The following is a 15109-nucleotide window of genomic DNA, read 5'->3' on the forward strand; positions in this document are numbered from 1 at the left end:
CAAGACAAGAACTAACAGACTTAAAAACTCCTTTGTCCCACACGCCATCAAACTGTTTAACTCCTCTCTGGAGGGGAGAGGGAGGGGAAACAGGAGGACAAAGGAGGGGGGAACAACTAAGCTGTAGTGCCTCTTCACCTCACTGTACAATACCTTGTGCAATACTTTTTGTAAATAGTCAACAGTGCAATAGACTCAATACTTGAAATGTGCAATTCACTTGTATTTTTATTTTTTATTCCTATTTATTCTATTTATCCCCTTTGTATATTTTATTTATATTTGTCTCTGTATTTATGTGTGTGTATGTGTATATATATATATATATATATATATATATATATATATATATATATATATATATATATATATATATATATATATATATATATATATATATATATATATATATATATAAAAACAATTCTGTAACTTCGGTCGTTGCTGTGCTTTTTGGAAGTCGAATTTCCCAGAGGAACCCACCCGAGGGATTAATAAAGTTCTATCTTATCTTATCTATTAACACCCTCTTAAAATTCATTTCAGCTGTTAGAAAACATAAATACAGTATGAAAGCGACTGTACATTCAAACCCCTTAGTAATAGAGGTAAGATTGTCTCGTAACAGGGGGAAGATTTGACGTACATCACATGTGGAGAATTTGGACAGTTGTTATAGCATAATATCCTGACTTGAACAGTGTGTTTTTCTAATAGTTTAACAACCCCTATTTTTAGTTAAATGATAGAACCATGAAAATCTTGACTTTTCTATCTACTATCTTGAAATGACACCAAATTGTAGGAGTGATCCAGTAACATCCATAGTGGAGAAAACCAAACAGAGGATATCATCAGAACCACCTCATTTCAACTGTCAAGCATGGTGGCGGAGAAGTCATGATTTGGTCGTGTTTTGCTGCCACAGGAACCATGAAAATACAACAGCACAATGATCCCAAGCATAGCTGCAAATCTACAACATAATGACTGAAAATAAGGGGAAAAAAGTCAAGGTGTTGCAATAGTCCAGTGTAGTTTTGATTGAAATGCCTTTAAGAGAGATGTGCTTAAATGAATGCCAGCGAACCTCAATTAATTGAAGCAAAGTTATAAAGATTCAAGGCCAAAATTCTCAACAACGATGTGAGAGACTGAAGTCATAGAAAATGATTACTTTAAGTTACTGTTCAAAGGCAATCTGCAAACTACTGTGTCATGGGTGTACTTAGTTGTTTTTTTCTTAGTTTTTGTGCAATAAATAATGACAAAGTGTAATATGTTATGTGTCATATGTTATGTGTTTTAATGGTAATTTTCTATAGGGACATAATTGGACTTCTCCTAATCCTGTATTTCTATTTTGGTACCTGGTCATTATTACTACATGCATTGTGAATATCTCTCGATACAAAAATATAACAATAACAAATATGTAAATGTTATTTGACTGTGGTTCAATAAATGATTGCATATAAATAAACTGCAGTTATCTTATAGGTAGAATGGCCTTTAAAATTGCAATAACCCAGTTTCATCATTGTTTTTATAGCCCTCCATTTCATTCTCAACTGGTAGATGTAACGACACTGTGCAAACTCGTAATGTTGTGTTTCACATACAGTTCTGTCTTTTTTTAGCTACTGAGTGCTTCTGCTACTACCAAATACTGCTTCATTAGTCATGCTTTTTAAAGTATTTGTGTACTGTTTGTTCCCAGGGCAAGAACAATGGTATGCAGATGTTGGCTGTGAGGTTTCCTGTGTCAAGAAGACGCTTCTACGCTGGGACATGACTCTCTACCTCAGTCCACGTGGAGTCCACGCCATCTTTTCTACCTCTTAGGACAGCTGCTGTTGTTTTTTTTTTTCTGTTTTCTTCTTTCTTTCCTACCTCAGCACATACTTTATCAAACTTGTTATCAGCCAACAGACTTTCGTTTATGACCAGGCCTTCAAGTTTTAGTCACCCAGTCACGGTCTATCACAGTTGACTGGTTTTGTTCTTGCTTAGTAGCCACCTTCATCACAGCCTACGCCCTTTGACGGCAGGAGCAACCTGAAGGAGCCATGTCACATTGGAGTGTGTGATGTTGGAGCCCTGTGTAGGAGCAGCAAGAAAAAAACAGGGTTGGAGCTGCAGAGACATTCCTCAGTTTGTGGTTGGCTATGAAAATTATCAACGTGACATGGGCCAAATGGACGCAGGCATGAAGAACGAGATGTTTCGAGAAGAGGAAATGGACGATGATGATGAGTCGGTAAGTAGCAGGTGTACAATATTAATATAGTTACAATACACTTTTACAGTGGGCAAAGAAGATCTCATTTTATTACAGAACAGGAAGCTGCAGTGTTGGACATTTTTAGGCATGAGGAAGTGACAGGGCTGGAAACTTATAAAAGTTATGTTTGGAATTGGATAATGGAAAAAGAAATGGAAACAAAAATACTCAAAGAATGGCATGAGAACAGTGTAGCAGATAAACAGTGGTAAGGCTTCTGGGCCTTAGTGTCCTGTTGCTATAAATGGACTATAAAGTACTGCTTCATTAGGAGCCGTAACCTTTGTCTCCGTCTTTGAGATTCACAACGTTAGCTTGGTTAATAGGATTGTGGCTGACACTATATTGTGTAGTAATCTTGTATCCAATATATTCACCATAAATGTAATCAAGTGTCCTTATCAGTAAAGCTTTTGTTTCTTTTCGTGTGATGTTTAATGCATTTGCAAAGCTGCAAGAACCATCATATTTTTCAGGTTTCAGAAAGGGTAATTACTGACTTAATGTTCTAATGGTCATCCACGGTTGTTCTTCTCGCCCTGTGGGACTGTAGCGCTCATTACCCACAAGACGGGGTGTTGATGAAACTCCTATTTTAGGATCCTTATCAGATGAGGAAAAGTAATCCAAAGTTTGGCTCGAGGACAGAGTGTGCTGCAACTTAAACACCGCTCTGTCCCCTCTGCAGTGGTCCTCTTTATTATCACACTTGTAGCAGTGCTCTGAGCTGGACTTTGAACAGCTTCAGTTTGAATTTTTTGCACTTTTCAAATATCATTTTCAGGGTTTCTTAGCCGCAGTACTAATTAACAACATAATCTACTCTTTGCCCCCCAAAAAATCTATATTTAAATGTAATAAGATAAGATAAGATAAGATAACCTTTATTAGTCCCACACGTGGGAAATTTGTTTTGTCACAGCAGGAAGTGGACAGTGCAAAAGTTATGAGGCAACAATTAGAATACAATAAGAATAAATACAGTACACAACTGTACAGAATAGAATAAAATACTATATACAGTAGAATAGAATAAAATAAATATACAATAAGATAAAAATAGAATACAAATACTATATACAACTGAGTAAAAATACAACGATGACAGAAAGGATTATTGCACTTAGTATTATTGCATATGTATGGATGTGTGTGCTTGATCAGTTAAAGTCTTTGTTATGGAGTCTGACAGCAGTGGGGAGGAAAGACCTGCGAAATCTCTCCGTCCCACACCGTGGGTGCCGCAGTCTCCCACTGAAGGAGCTGCTCAGTGCTGTCACAGTCTGCTGCATGGGGTGGGAGATGTTGTCCAACAGGGATGACAGCTTAGCCGCCGTTCTCCTGTCACTCACCACCTCCACTGGGTCCAGAGGGCATCCTAGAACAGAGCTGGCCCTTCGGATCACCCTGTTCAGTCTCTTCCTGTCCCCAGCAGAGATGCTGCCGCCCCAGCAGACCACACCATAAAAGATAGCAGAAGCCACAACAGAGTCATAGAAGGTCTTCAGGAGTGGGCCCTCCACCCCAAACGACCTGAGTCTCCGCAGCAGGTACAGCCTGCTCTGCCCTTTCCTGTAGAGGGCGTCTGAGTTATGAGTCCAGTCCAGTCTGTTGTTCAGATGAACACCAAGGTACCTGTAGCTGTCCACAGCCTCAATGTCCATACCTTGGATGTTCAGTGGTTGCAGTGGAGAATGCTTGTGCCTGCGGAAGTCTACCACCAGTTCCTTGGTTTTACTGGCGTTGATCTGGAGGTAGTTCAGCTGGCACCAGTCCACAAAGTCTTGGGTCAGACCTCTGTACTCCTTGTCGTCCCCATCAGTGATGAGGCTGACTATTGCAGAGTCATCAGAGAACTTCTGCAGGAAGCACTGGGTGGAATTGTGGGAGAAGTCTGCAGTGTAGATGGTGAAGAGGAACGGAGCCAGAACCGTTCCCTGTGGGGCCCCCGTACTGCAGACGACCCTGTCCGACACACAGCCCTGAGTCCTCACATACTGTGGTCGGTCGGTGAGGTAGTCCAGGATCCAGGTAGTGAGGTGATGGTCCACTCCAGAGTTCACCAGCTTGTCCTTTAGAACCGAGGGAAGAATGGTGTTGAAGGCACTGGAGAAATCAAAGAACATGATTCTCACAGTGCTTCCAGCGGTCTCCAGGTGAGCGAGGGAACGATGTAGGAGGTGAATGACGGCATCATCCGCTCCAATGCCAGGCTGGTAGGCAAACTGAAGTGGGTCCAGTGATGAGCTTATAAACAGTCAGAGGGAACTTTAGAAGCAACTGAAGGTGTCTTATTTCTCTGTCGGTCACTCTGAATCCTCACTGCTCACTCATCAAGTGAGCACAGAAGAAAGAGAGCTTGCACTGTGCTTCCAGTTGGAGAGGAAGATGTCATAAATCAGTACTGTCTATAGCTTAGATAATAATTCTTTATTGTAAAGAATTAGAGAATTAGAATTACTAAAGCTTCAGCTCATCTGATTTTTAACAGTTACTGCTTTGAAGGAGAGAGATGTCATTTGGATGTTTAGTAAAATAAATAATAACCATAATTAAAATAAAAAATAAATAAATAAATGTGTACCCTAACAAATATCTAAATATTTAAATAATTAGGTTGATCTCTACACAACAGTGCAGATGGCTCAATGATTAGCATGCTAATGAGACATAAAAAGCTTTAGCTTAACTTAAATTTTCAGCTGTGCTGTGAACTGAAAGTTAGTGATAGTTCAGTTAATGCTGCCCACTACATGGCTTCACTATACATACTTGTATAGTGCACATTTTCCTTTTTTGATAGTATTATTGTGGGTATTACCTTAAACTGAAGCTGTTTATTCCTACTCTGCCCACTTTGCTGCTGTGATAATGTGAATTGCCCAACTGTGAAAGTAATAAAGCCCATCTTTATACTGCCCGGCCACTCAGACATGTTGTCAGGGTTAACTGACTCTTGTCTTCTCTAGCTTAACCTTCTCTGCCCTCTTCCTTGCTCCACCAGCCCTCAGAGCGACAGATTGTGGTCGGCATATGCGCGATGACAAAGAAATCCAAATCCAAGCCCATGACTCAGATCTTGGAGCGCCTTTGTAAGTTTGACTACATTGATGTGGTCATTTTTCCTGAGGAGGTCATCCTGGAGGAGCCTGTGGAGAAATGGCCCCTCTGTGATTGCCTCATCTCCTTCCACTCCAAAGGTAAAAATTGCAAACCGAAGCATCTGTTGCACGAGGAGAAATGCGAAGGTGGGAGGGAGACATGACTGGGGGATATTAGGGTTGAAACCTTACCTGGTTTAAGTTAGATTTGAAACGCTATTTTTATTTCTTTACTTTTTGTGATTCATGTCTTCTTCTTCTGCTTTTTTTTTTTTTTTTTTTTTTTTTTTTTGGGGTACCTAAACAAGATGAGATGCTTCTCACCACAGATCAGTTCATTAGTAAACACAGGAAAAAACTGTCCTTTGTGAAGAGATCATATAGCAAGTACAGTAAAATAGTGCAACAGTAATAATTAAAAGGACTTTCTCACCATTCTGACAGAGTTTGACTTGTGAGAAACAGTAAAGTAGATCCTGTATACTTCTCATTATTTTCTGTCACACATGTAATGTGACAGCGGCATTTTCCCCCAAGTTTTCAGACTTAGCATCTATGCTAAGACTTAGCATCAGACTCGCACTCATTTAGATCAAATGCTCTGCTTGATCTAAATGAGTGCAGATATCCTTAATGAGCAAATGAGAATGCATTATGAGGCCTGTGTTATTATTTTTGCAGATGTGTCTCCACTGCAGACTGTAAATACCTGTTTGTTAACCCATTTATTTTGACCACCTCACATGTATTGCCCAAAGTCATTTCTGCTCTTCCAGATTTTTGAAGAATTTCATCCCCTCACATGTTGATCACATCTTCAAAAAGCAGGTTGAACATGGCCCTGCTAAATTATACCAACTTCATAACACAGAAAGCAAAAACATCTTTATATATTTTTAAGTACTGAGGCCATTAAAGGACATAATTTTGCTCCTGGGTGTCAGAGGGTTTCAGTGATGACTGTTTAAAACTTCAATGAACTGTAAATGCTTTTAAACACTTCCTGATTAAAAATGCTCATTTTGGAATTGAAGTAAAAACATTTCCAACATTTGCATCTAGGAGATATTCAGTTTTGTTGATCTCTTATTTGAGGACTCATACACTGTTGTATATCCAGAGTTTTCAAAGCATAAAAAAATCTCGATTACTGTATTATTTTTAAATGCCGGTCCAGCTTGTACTGACGAAGATATGTTTTACTTTTTAGGTTTCCCTCTGGACAAAGCAGTGGAATATGCCAAACTCAGGAATCCACTGCTCATCAATGATCTCAACATGCAGTATTTCATTCAGGATAGGTACGTGTGAGCACACATGCACAGCTGAAGGTTATCACAATGTAAAAACGTAACTAGCTAGTTTTAAAATTAGGCCTCAACTGTGTGGCCGCCAGTGAAATGGTGGCAGCTGTGCCTAAAGGGTCCTCCTAAAATATCAGTTTAACTCTTAAAGTACATTTATCAGATGCTGTTGAATTTTCCAGAATGTATTTAAAAAAACAAACTCACTGTTTTGCTTGGAAGAGTTTTGATGTCAGTGAAGCTGAAGGGTGAGCTCATTCATTGGAGCGGCTTGCAGGAGAGATGGGAATCATTTTCAAACATTTGCATTGCTCTCTGCCACGGTCCTCATGCAAACCCCCACACCTCTAACACCGGCTTTTGCTTGCCAAAGGGAAATTCTAAATGTGAAATTCTTTCATGAATCTGATTTGTTTGCATCTTTGTTTTTGTTTTTTCCTGGATAATCAGAGCAGCGAGAGGTTGTGTCATGTGAACAACATTGCTATTTTCACATGTATTGCATGTTCCCTCCGACTTGCCCAGCTCTTGCATACATACACTGCTCATGGCCACATTAAATAAACTGTGACGTTTGTTCTCGGAGGCTCACTAACTCCAATCGTTCCATGTCAGGAGGGAAGTGTATCGGATCCTGCAGGAGGAGGGCATCGACCTGCCTCGTTACGCTGTGCTGAACCGAGACCCTGACAATCCTGAAGGTGGGCTTTTACTTTGTGTTAAAGAAGTATTTTCATTTCAACAGAATGAACACAAGATAACATGGTAAATATTAAATGTGGTGATTTCTGCTACCGAATATCACATAGAAAACATCAGTAATCTAATTAACTGCCATCTTTAAGCAAAACTAATTTCATTCCATATGTAAACATCAATGCTGTAGATTTTTCTGTATGTTTTAACTATTTCCTGGCAACCTGAATTTAAAAGCTTTAGTCTTGCCCCGTGCAGAGTGTAACCTGGTGGAGGGGGAGGACCAAGTTGAGGTGAATGGGGAGGTGTTCCACAAACCCTTTGTGGAGAAACCAGTGTGCGCAGAGGACCACAACGTCTACATCTATTACCCAACATCTGCCGGAGGAGGAAGCCAAAGACTCTTCAGAAAGGTACCCGTTTATCACTGAAGCTGAAAAAATACCATGTTTTTATTATGACAATTAGCTTAACATGCTGAACATTAAATGTGGCTATATGTTTATTTTGGGGGGGGGTTTCTTCTTCTGTGTTTTTCTCTCTCTTTGCTGCAGATAGGGAGCCGTAGTAGTGTGTACTCCCCAGAAAGCAGTGTACGAAAGACTGGCTCTTATATCTACGAGGAGTTCATGCCGACAGATGGCACTGATGTAAAGGTACCGTTCATAGTTATTTGAGGTTTATACATTGTTGAACTGATGTGGTGGGAGCTACCATATTGGTCAAGAATAGACAAATGAAATATTTCATCTGCTCTGAGACATCTTCTGAGTCGTTGGCTCTGTGCTGTTTCTTAGGTTTATACAGTGGGCCCGGACTATGCTCACGCTGAGGCCAGGAAGTCTCCAGCACTGGATGGGAAGGTAGAGAGGGACAGCGAGGGGAAGGAGATCCGCTACCCAGTCATGCTGACCGCCATGGAGAAACTGGTGGCCCGCAAGGTCTGCCTGGCATTCAAGGTAAAAGACTCGCACAAGCGCACCATGTGTGAATGTAGTGAGTGTTCACTGTGAGCCGTGTAACCGCCGTGGTCTCGTGGTCCCTTTCTTGTTATTTTTACTGCTTCCTGTGCCTCGAGTGGTCAAAGACTGTACACCTGTTTATGTAACCCTTGTAGAGTCTCCAGATGTGGGGAAAACGATGAGTGAAAGGTGAAACTACTTAGATTTTTTTTTTTAAATAAATGAAAGGAACTAAAATCACTTTTTGAGTACACAGTGTAGTAACCAGCTGCTTTCTGCTGCTTACTCTTCTAACACCTACAATTCATCTTATACGACTCATAAATAGAAGAAACTCCTTCACTCTGAACAAAGTAAAACACATGACTGCAGCAGAAGGCAACAAAAAATGTATTACTGCTAAGAAATTTAATGTTATTTGGAGAAATGTAGCATTTTGTTCCCGTAATGAAATCTTAAAACGGCTTCTCAGTTGCTCTATTTTCTATCCAGTGGAAAACAACACATATGCACATTCTTTATGTCCAATGTCACCAAATTAATTAAAATGAAAATCCTACTTCACCTGTTTAGTTGTTTGAATGTGTTTTCTGCTCAGCGGCTAACTACATTCTCATGCACTGTGAACCGGCTTTAATGCTTTTGCTTGTGTGATTATAGCAAACAGTGTGTGGGTTCGACCTGCTCAGAGCCAATGGCCATTCGTTTGTCTGTGACGTTAACGGCTTCAGCTTTGTCAAAAACTCCATGAAATACTACGACGACTGTGCCAAAGTCCTGGGGTAGGTGTCGCTGCTATACTGTGTTAAACACTGGACTGTGACTTAGATGGACATGCTCAATTTCAAACAGCCGTGGATTGATTAGCACAAGGAAGAGCTGATGGAATGAGCTTTGCTTCGCATTAAGTCATTTTGTTTGTTTTTCTGCTTTTCTCGACATCTCCAGGAATATGGTAATGAGGGAGTTAGCCCCCCAGCTCCACATCCCCTGGTCCATCCCCATGGAGGCTGAAGACATCCCCATCGTCCCAACAACCTCAGGAACCATGTATGTAGAGAAAAACAAAAGATTAACTAATTCTGAGGAAAGATGTTGTTGAACGGCCCACTGTGTGTACTACACGTCTTTGTCTTATAAATTCCTTAAATGATTTTTTTTTTAAATTAAGGGACATGTTAAAATATTTTTGCACTTAAAAATATTTTTAAGTGCAAAAATAATGAAAACATAAATTAGTTTTTTATTTTATTTAATTAAAAAAATTTTGTTGCTTAGTACTACACGGGATAATAAGTTCCATTTTTCATTTCTCGTTTTAGCCTTCACTTAAAATTATTCCCAGATGGGATTATGCAAAATCCTCAAAGGATTCCCAGAATAATTCTTAAGGGAAAAAAAGTAGTTATGGGAAAATGACACAACACATTAACAGATGGTTGCTTGGGTCCACTGAGATCCCAAACTCAGTTTAGCGTCTGTTTGAAGTCTCTGGTGTGTTTTGCCTCATTTTTGTATTTCTTCAGGATGGAGCTGCGCTGTGTTATCGCCATTATCCGACACGGAGACCGCACCCCAAAGCAAAAGATGAAAATGGAAGTCCGCCATCCTCTGTGAGTCGCTCAGACTAAGCCTTGAGTTGTCTTCCTTCTTCCCTGTTCATACAACTTAATGCTTAGTTTTGTTTTTTTAAAGTACAAAAATTTATAATAAAGTTCTGTATATGTGGAAAAATAAACAAGACAAGGGAAAACATTTGTGTACTGGATATATTCCCCATCCCATAATTTACTCATGAGCGTGTCCATATATACATAATTTAACATGAAAAAAGTAAACCTTGTGTTGTTAAGAGATAACAGATACAGCTCACTGTCATGAGTAAATTATAGTATAGAAACATCTATTTACAGGATTTACAAGAAGCATAATTTATTAAAGGGACTGTGGAAACAATTAGATTTATTTTCCACAGAATGAAATTAACACATTTAGAGGATGACATTTGATGACCTTCCCCCTCCTGTACCCATAATGAGTTTTGACACGTCAGTAGATATTAATATAGATATGGTTTGATGATTAGTCAGAGTAGTTTCCAGGTTTCTCCGTGTGTGGCTGCATAGGCAGAGACCAGCTTATGATGCTCACTCAGTCATTTTGTTTTATAAGCCTGAAAGACTTCCCGAAGCATTGCTCTGAGTAGACTTTCAAGGAGTAATATAGAAGAGAACAGATGGTAACAACAAGTTTATAAGCTACCTCACAGAATTAATGCTCACTCACGGCTTTGAATTGGGCAGCCACTGTTGAATGTTGCTGTGCATTTTATTTCAAGAACTTCCCCTCAGAAACTTTAACTCTGGGTCAATGATGGCAGTGTCTGCTGTCTGCAAACCTCCTGGTTGTCTGCTTTTCTGTTTGTGCCTGCATGGGTTTCCTCAGGCCGCTCCGTCTAGAGTGCGTGCGTGCATGCGTGCACACGTCACTCTGTTGGCCCAATGATGGACTGGTGACCTGTCCACTGTATAAATAGAATGGGCTCCAGCTCTTTGCGAACTTTTGTTGGATAAACATTTAACATAAATGTTTTGTTTTTTAATTATTTTCTGATTTTTTTTTCCTCTGCTTATCCTTCACCAGCTTCTTTGAACTGTTTGAAAAGTACGGAGGATATAAAACAGGAAAGCTAAAACTCAAAAAACCAAAGCAGCTGCAGGTGAGAGACAACACTAATAATCTCCTGCTTCTTTTTTCCCAGGCTGTCTCTTATTTGCATATTTGTTTTTCTTTTGTTTGTTTGTTTGTTTGTTTTGACTGATTATGACTGAATCCTTTAAGAATAATAAAGTACTGTTAAACATTCCCACATATTAAGCGTTATCATCATCATGGACCACAAACCTTCATTGTCTTGTTGTCTAAATATTTACACTCCGCTGTCTAAATCCCGTCTTGCACACTGCGTTCATGCCATCACTGCGTGCAGCTCAAGCTCCAATATTTCACCAGCACTCGAGTTTAAAGGTAAAAACCTCTGTGCTTCCAGGAAGTGCTGGACATCGCTCGCCTGCTCCTGGTCGAACTGGGTCAGCATACTGACTGTGAGATTGAGGAGAAGAAGTCCAAACTGGAGCAGCTTAAGACTGTTCTGGAAATGTGAGTGACATTTCACCTGGAAAACAAACACACACACATATCATCACTCATCACCCTCCTGTCATCTCAGTCATCAGCAGATCAGCAGACTTTCTCATACTCACAAACAGACACCTTTACCATGAAGACGCTCCCTCCCTCTTGGCTTGTCTTTAACTGCGTTATCTTTTCTTCCCTCCTCTATCCCTCTTTCCCACCCACCCATCCTTCCCTTCTTCACCCATCTGTTCTCTCAAAAGGGAATCCAGCTTGAATGACAATCAGTACGCACCCTCTCCCTTCTCACTTGTAAAGGATGAGGTTTTACTGGCCTCCTTTTCTTTAGCCAACCTAGACTGTGTGTACAAAATATTAGAAATATTACAGATCTTTTTGTGTTTCAGGCAGACCAAAACTCTGTGAAACTTTTTTTCCCTCAGATTTCACTGATTAAAAAATAAAGGAAGCAGAAGATGGATTAGTTATTGCATTTTAAGATTAGGCATTTGGAAGATATTTCTAATGTTTTGTACGCTAACTGTCGACTTAATTTCCATTAAAATTCATTCATTTGTAGCTATTAACGTCAGACACATACACAGTCAAATGTCTCTGATTATTTCACTGTGTTTCTGTGTGTGTAAATCAGCGTGTGTCTGTGTGTGGTGCTACTTCGTGTGCATGCTTTCCTCACCACCTGTCAGCTACACTCTAAACCTCCTAATGTCTTCCTTCCTCCTGCCTCAGATCTGCATTCTGGTAATTTGATGGCGCTGTACTCTGCACAGGAGCACATTAAAAATCATTAGAAAGACAGGGACGGTCAAATTTGCAAGAAAAGCACCGTTCAAACTACTGGCTGTTTAAACGCAGTGACATCACCATTTTTAAGCCTCAGCGGTAACATTTTGCCTGACGCTATGTTTGTTTTTTGAAGCCAGAGGTTTACCACATTTGGATGAGAGGGTGAAGTACTCAGTTATCCAATAACACTAGCTAGCTTGATTGGCAAGCTGCATTCATAAACTGTGCAAGTGCAATGCAAAGATGCACACATGTGCAAATTAGTTTGTAGTAACAGTCTAATAAAATGCTAGACTTTCATTCAAGAAGACTGGAGCACAGTCTTAGACAGACAGTACCACACAGCAGGGTTTATCATTTTTCAGATGATTCCATTAAAAGCGCTCCAGAAAGCACCACCGACGCTAAGACGGCAGGGCGGTCCATTTCAGTGTCTCTAATTAGTTTAGCTGAGACTTGGTAGACACCGGTCGACTACAGCCTTACGTGTCGGCACATTTGCCAGTTAAAGCAGCCACACCCATGTTTCCAGTAACAAAGTTGTTTTAAAGAAATTCATCAACTGTAGAGTTGTTAGGAAATCTGTTATGACGATTCTGAGGCCAGGACTAGAGTGTTTTCTGGCAGGCTGTGAAGCTATGCATTTTATGTCAACTAATTTTACACCTTGATGTAAGTGGGCCAGACCAGCACCCTTTTCTGCTGGTGTAAGGAAGATTAACTACACATTTAATTCGTTAGGCATTTAATTATAAGAACAAGAAGTGCAGTCTCAACAATACGTTTTAGTTCTTCTACAGGATAAAGACATCTATCAGCACTCTTTGGGCTTGGACTGTTTGGACTGAAAGAAATGAATGTGGAGGATTAAATGTCTCCTAGTTCATTTGCCCAGACTGTCCTGTTTTTGTTAATAGACAGAAAATGTCCTGTTTTTTTTTTTTTGGTTTTTTTTGTTTGCTTGTTTGTTTGGGGGGGGGGGGCTTTCTCTCAGTTAATTGTTTATCTATTAATTACTTACTTATTTACTTTGGCGCCGTGTGAATGGCCGTAGAGGAGGTCTTTTACAGCTTTTTTACTACCGGTAATGAGGTTATAAAAACGCGGTTAAAACTCCAAATTTTATACTCTCCTTTTTCCATCCACTGGGCCAGACTGGAACCTTTGATGGGCCGATTCTGGCCTCCAGACCTTATGTTTGACACCCCTGTACTAGAGGAACTGCAGTTTTTGACTTTTGATGAATAAATATAAAATTAAACTGTCAGTGAAGTAGAGAGGAAAGCCAGCTCATGTACAGTGATCAAGCGTTGCATAGCAAGGCCCTTAAGTCTGAAGGGCATCTATACGCGTGCTGTGAGCTTATGCAGTAGTGTAAGCTATCCTGCTTTTTCAATCTAAAAAAGCTATAAACAGTGATCATGTTGCTTCCATTAAGACACAGAGCTAGGGAGCTGGCCACTTTAAAATCATGTGGAGCTACGCAGATGAGACCAAACCACATTTCCACATTTCTATAAGCGTCTGCACCTGCTTTCCCTTATTTCCTCCCTTATTATTTATAGACTTTGTTGCATCCTCCAATACTGCATTTTAATCCAATAAGCCCCACCTGTCTGATTGTTCTGGGTGGTCCTTTTGCTCCTGCTCACATTCTCATGTGCTTACACACAGATACGCAATTACAAAGAACTGCAGTAAATATTTACCTCCAAAGTGACTGAAACAACTGCTAATAGTAGTGCTTACTGTAGCAGAGTGTATGATCGTTGTGTCATTGAAAGTTGTTGCCTTGGTCTTATCTCTCTTAAGCTCGCCTTGTCATAAACATGGAATGAAAGTCAGACGTGTGTTTGCTGCTAAACATTTGGACGAAACTCGTTGATTTGAGATGAAATCTATTCGATTGTCTCACTGCATACATATGAAACTTTGTTGTGTTTGCTTGATGGTGTGTGTGTTCATCCCCCCCACCAGGTATGGTCATTTCTCAGGTATCAACAGGAAAGTCCAGCTCACCTACCTGCGGAATGGCAAACCTAAAGCATCCAGTGAGGAAGAAGGTATCGTACTCGGACACCGATTGTTGTGTGTGCTGGGTCACAGCGATAAATTATATGTAAACAAATACACACGAATGGTGATTGGAAGTGAATGTCAGTGTAATCAGTCATCAGTTAGTAACTGTGTTTTGGAGCCTCGCCTTCAGTGTTTTGGTTGCACCTCACCACGGACAACATTATTTGTCAGTATGGCTACAGAAAAAAAGAGTTTTGATTATTTATATAAAGAAAAATCAAATGTTAAACTTTCTGCTTCTTGTTTCAGATTCTAAGAAGGATGGCCCATCTCTGCTGCTGGTGTTGAAGTGGGGTGGGGAGCTGACGCCTGCAGGCCGGGTTCAGGCTGAGGAGCTGGGCAGGGCTTTTCGCTGCATGTACCCCGGAGGTCAAGGTACCAGCCAGACACATGCTCTAGCCTATAAGATGTCGTTACAACGGCTCTCACGCCTTCTGCTCTGGTGTCATTTTTCAGTCCTCCTTTGTAATTTCTAAAAACGGCACCGTTTGCAGTGCTAACACATGATAGGAGTCATACATGCACTGTGTGAAAAGAGGTCAGGCTGAAACGGCTATGTTAGAGTTGACAAGCCAGATTTTCAGGCTTCCAGCTGCCGCTGCAGTCTTTTTATCCCACTCATTGTCATTTGTGGCTGTGATGTTGTAGAAAGATTGCTGACTCACTGTTGCCAAGAGCAGGAACTTTAAAGTGTTACTCAACAACAATTATATACAATATTATTATAGTGTGGGACATCTT

The 15109-nt window shown here is 40.3% G+C and overlaps 1 protein-coding gene across 4 annotated transcripts in view; it reads left to right on the forward strand.

Moving 5' to 3' along the window:
- ppip5k1b (diphosphoinositol pentakisphosphate kinase 1b) overlaps positions 1 to 15109 on the forward strand; it is a 48775-nt gene that overhangs the window by 9342 nt on the left and 24324 nt on the right. For all 4 annotated transcript variants that reach the window (XM_082538956.1, XM_082538957.1, XM_082538958.1 and 1 more), the window contains exons 2-15: positions 1721 to 2260; positions 5289 to 5484; positions 6596 to 6686; positions 7305 to 7390; positions 7644 to 7798; positions 7940 to 8041; positions 8183 to 8344; positions 9008 to 9129; positions 9296 to 9397; positions 9874 to 9960; positions 10991 to 11066; positions 11397 to 11506; positions 14267 to 14352; positions 14618 to 14743. In XM_082538956.1, coding sequence (XP_082395082.1) covers positions 2090 to 2260; positions 5289 to 5484; positions 6596 to 6686; positions 7305 to 7390; positions 7644 to 7798; positions 7940 to 8041; positions 8183 to 8344; positions 9008 to 9129; positions 9296 to 9397; positions 9874 to 9960; positions 10991 to 11066; positions 11397 to 11506; positions 14267 to 14352; positions 14618 to 14743 — 1672 coding nt within the window. In that variant the 5' untranslated portion in view covers positions 1721 to 2089. The remainder of the gene's footprint in view (positions 1 to 1720; positions 2261 to 5288; positions 5485 to 6595; positions 6687 to 7304; positions 7391 to 7643; positions 7799 to 7939; positions 8042 to 8182; positions 8345 to 9007; positions 9130 to 9295; positions 9398 to 9873; positions 9961 to 10990; positions 11067 to 11396; positions 11507 to 14266; positions 14353 to 14617; positions 14744 to 15109) is intronic.

The sequence above is a fragment of the Aulonocara stuartgranti genome, assembly GCF_965226115.1.
Source record: "Aulonocara stuartgranti genome assembly, chromosome: 7".
NCBI classification, from domain to species: domain Eukaryota; kingdom Metazoa; phylum Chordata; class Actinopteri; order Cichliformes; family Cichlidae; genus Aulonocara; species Aulonocara stuartgranti.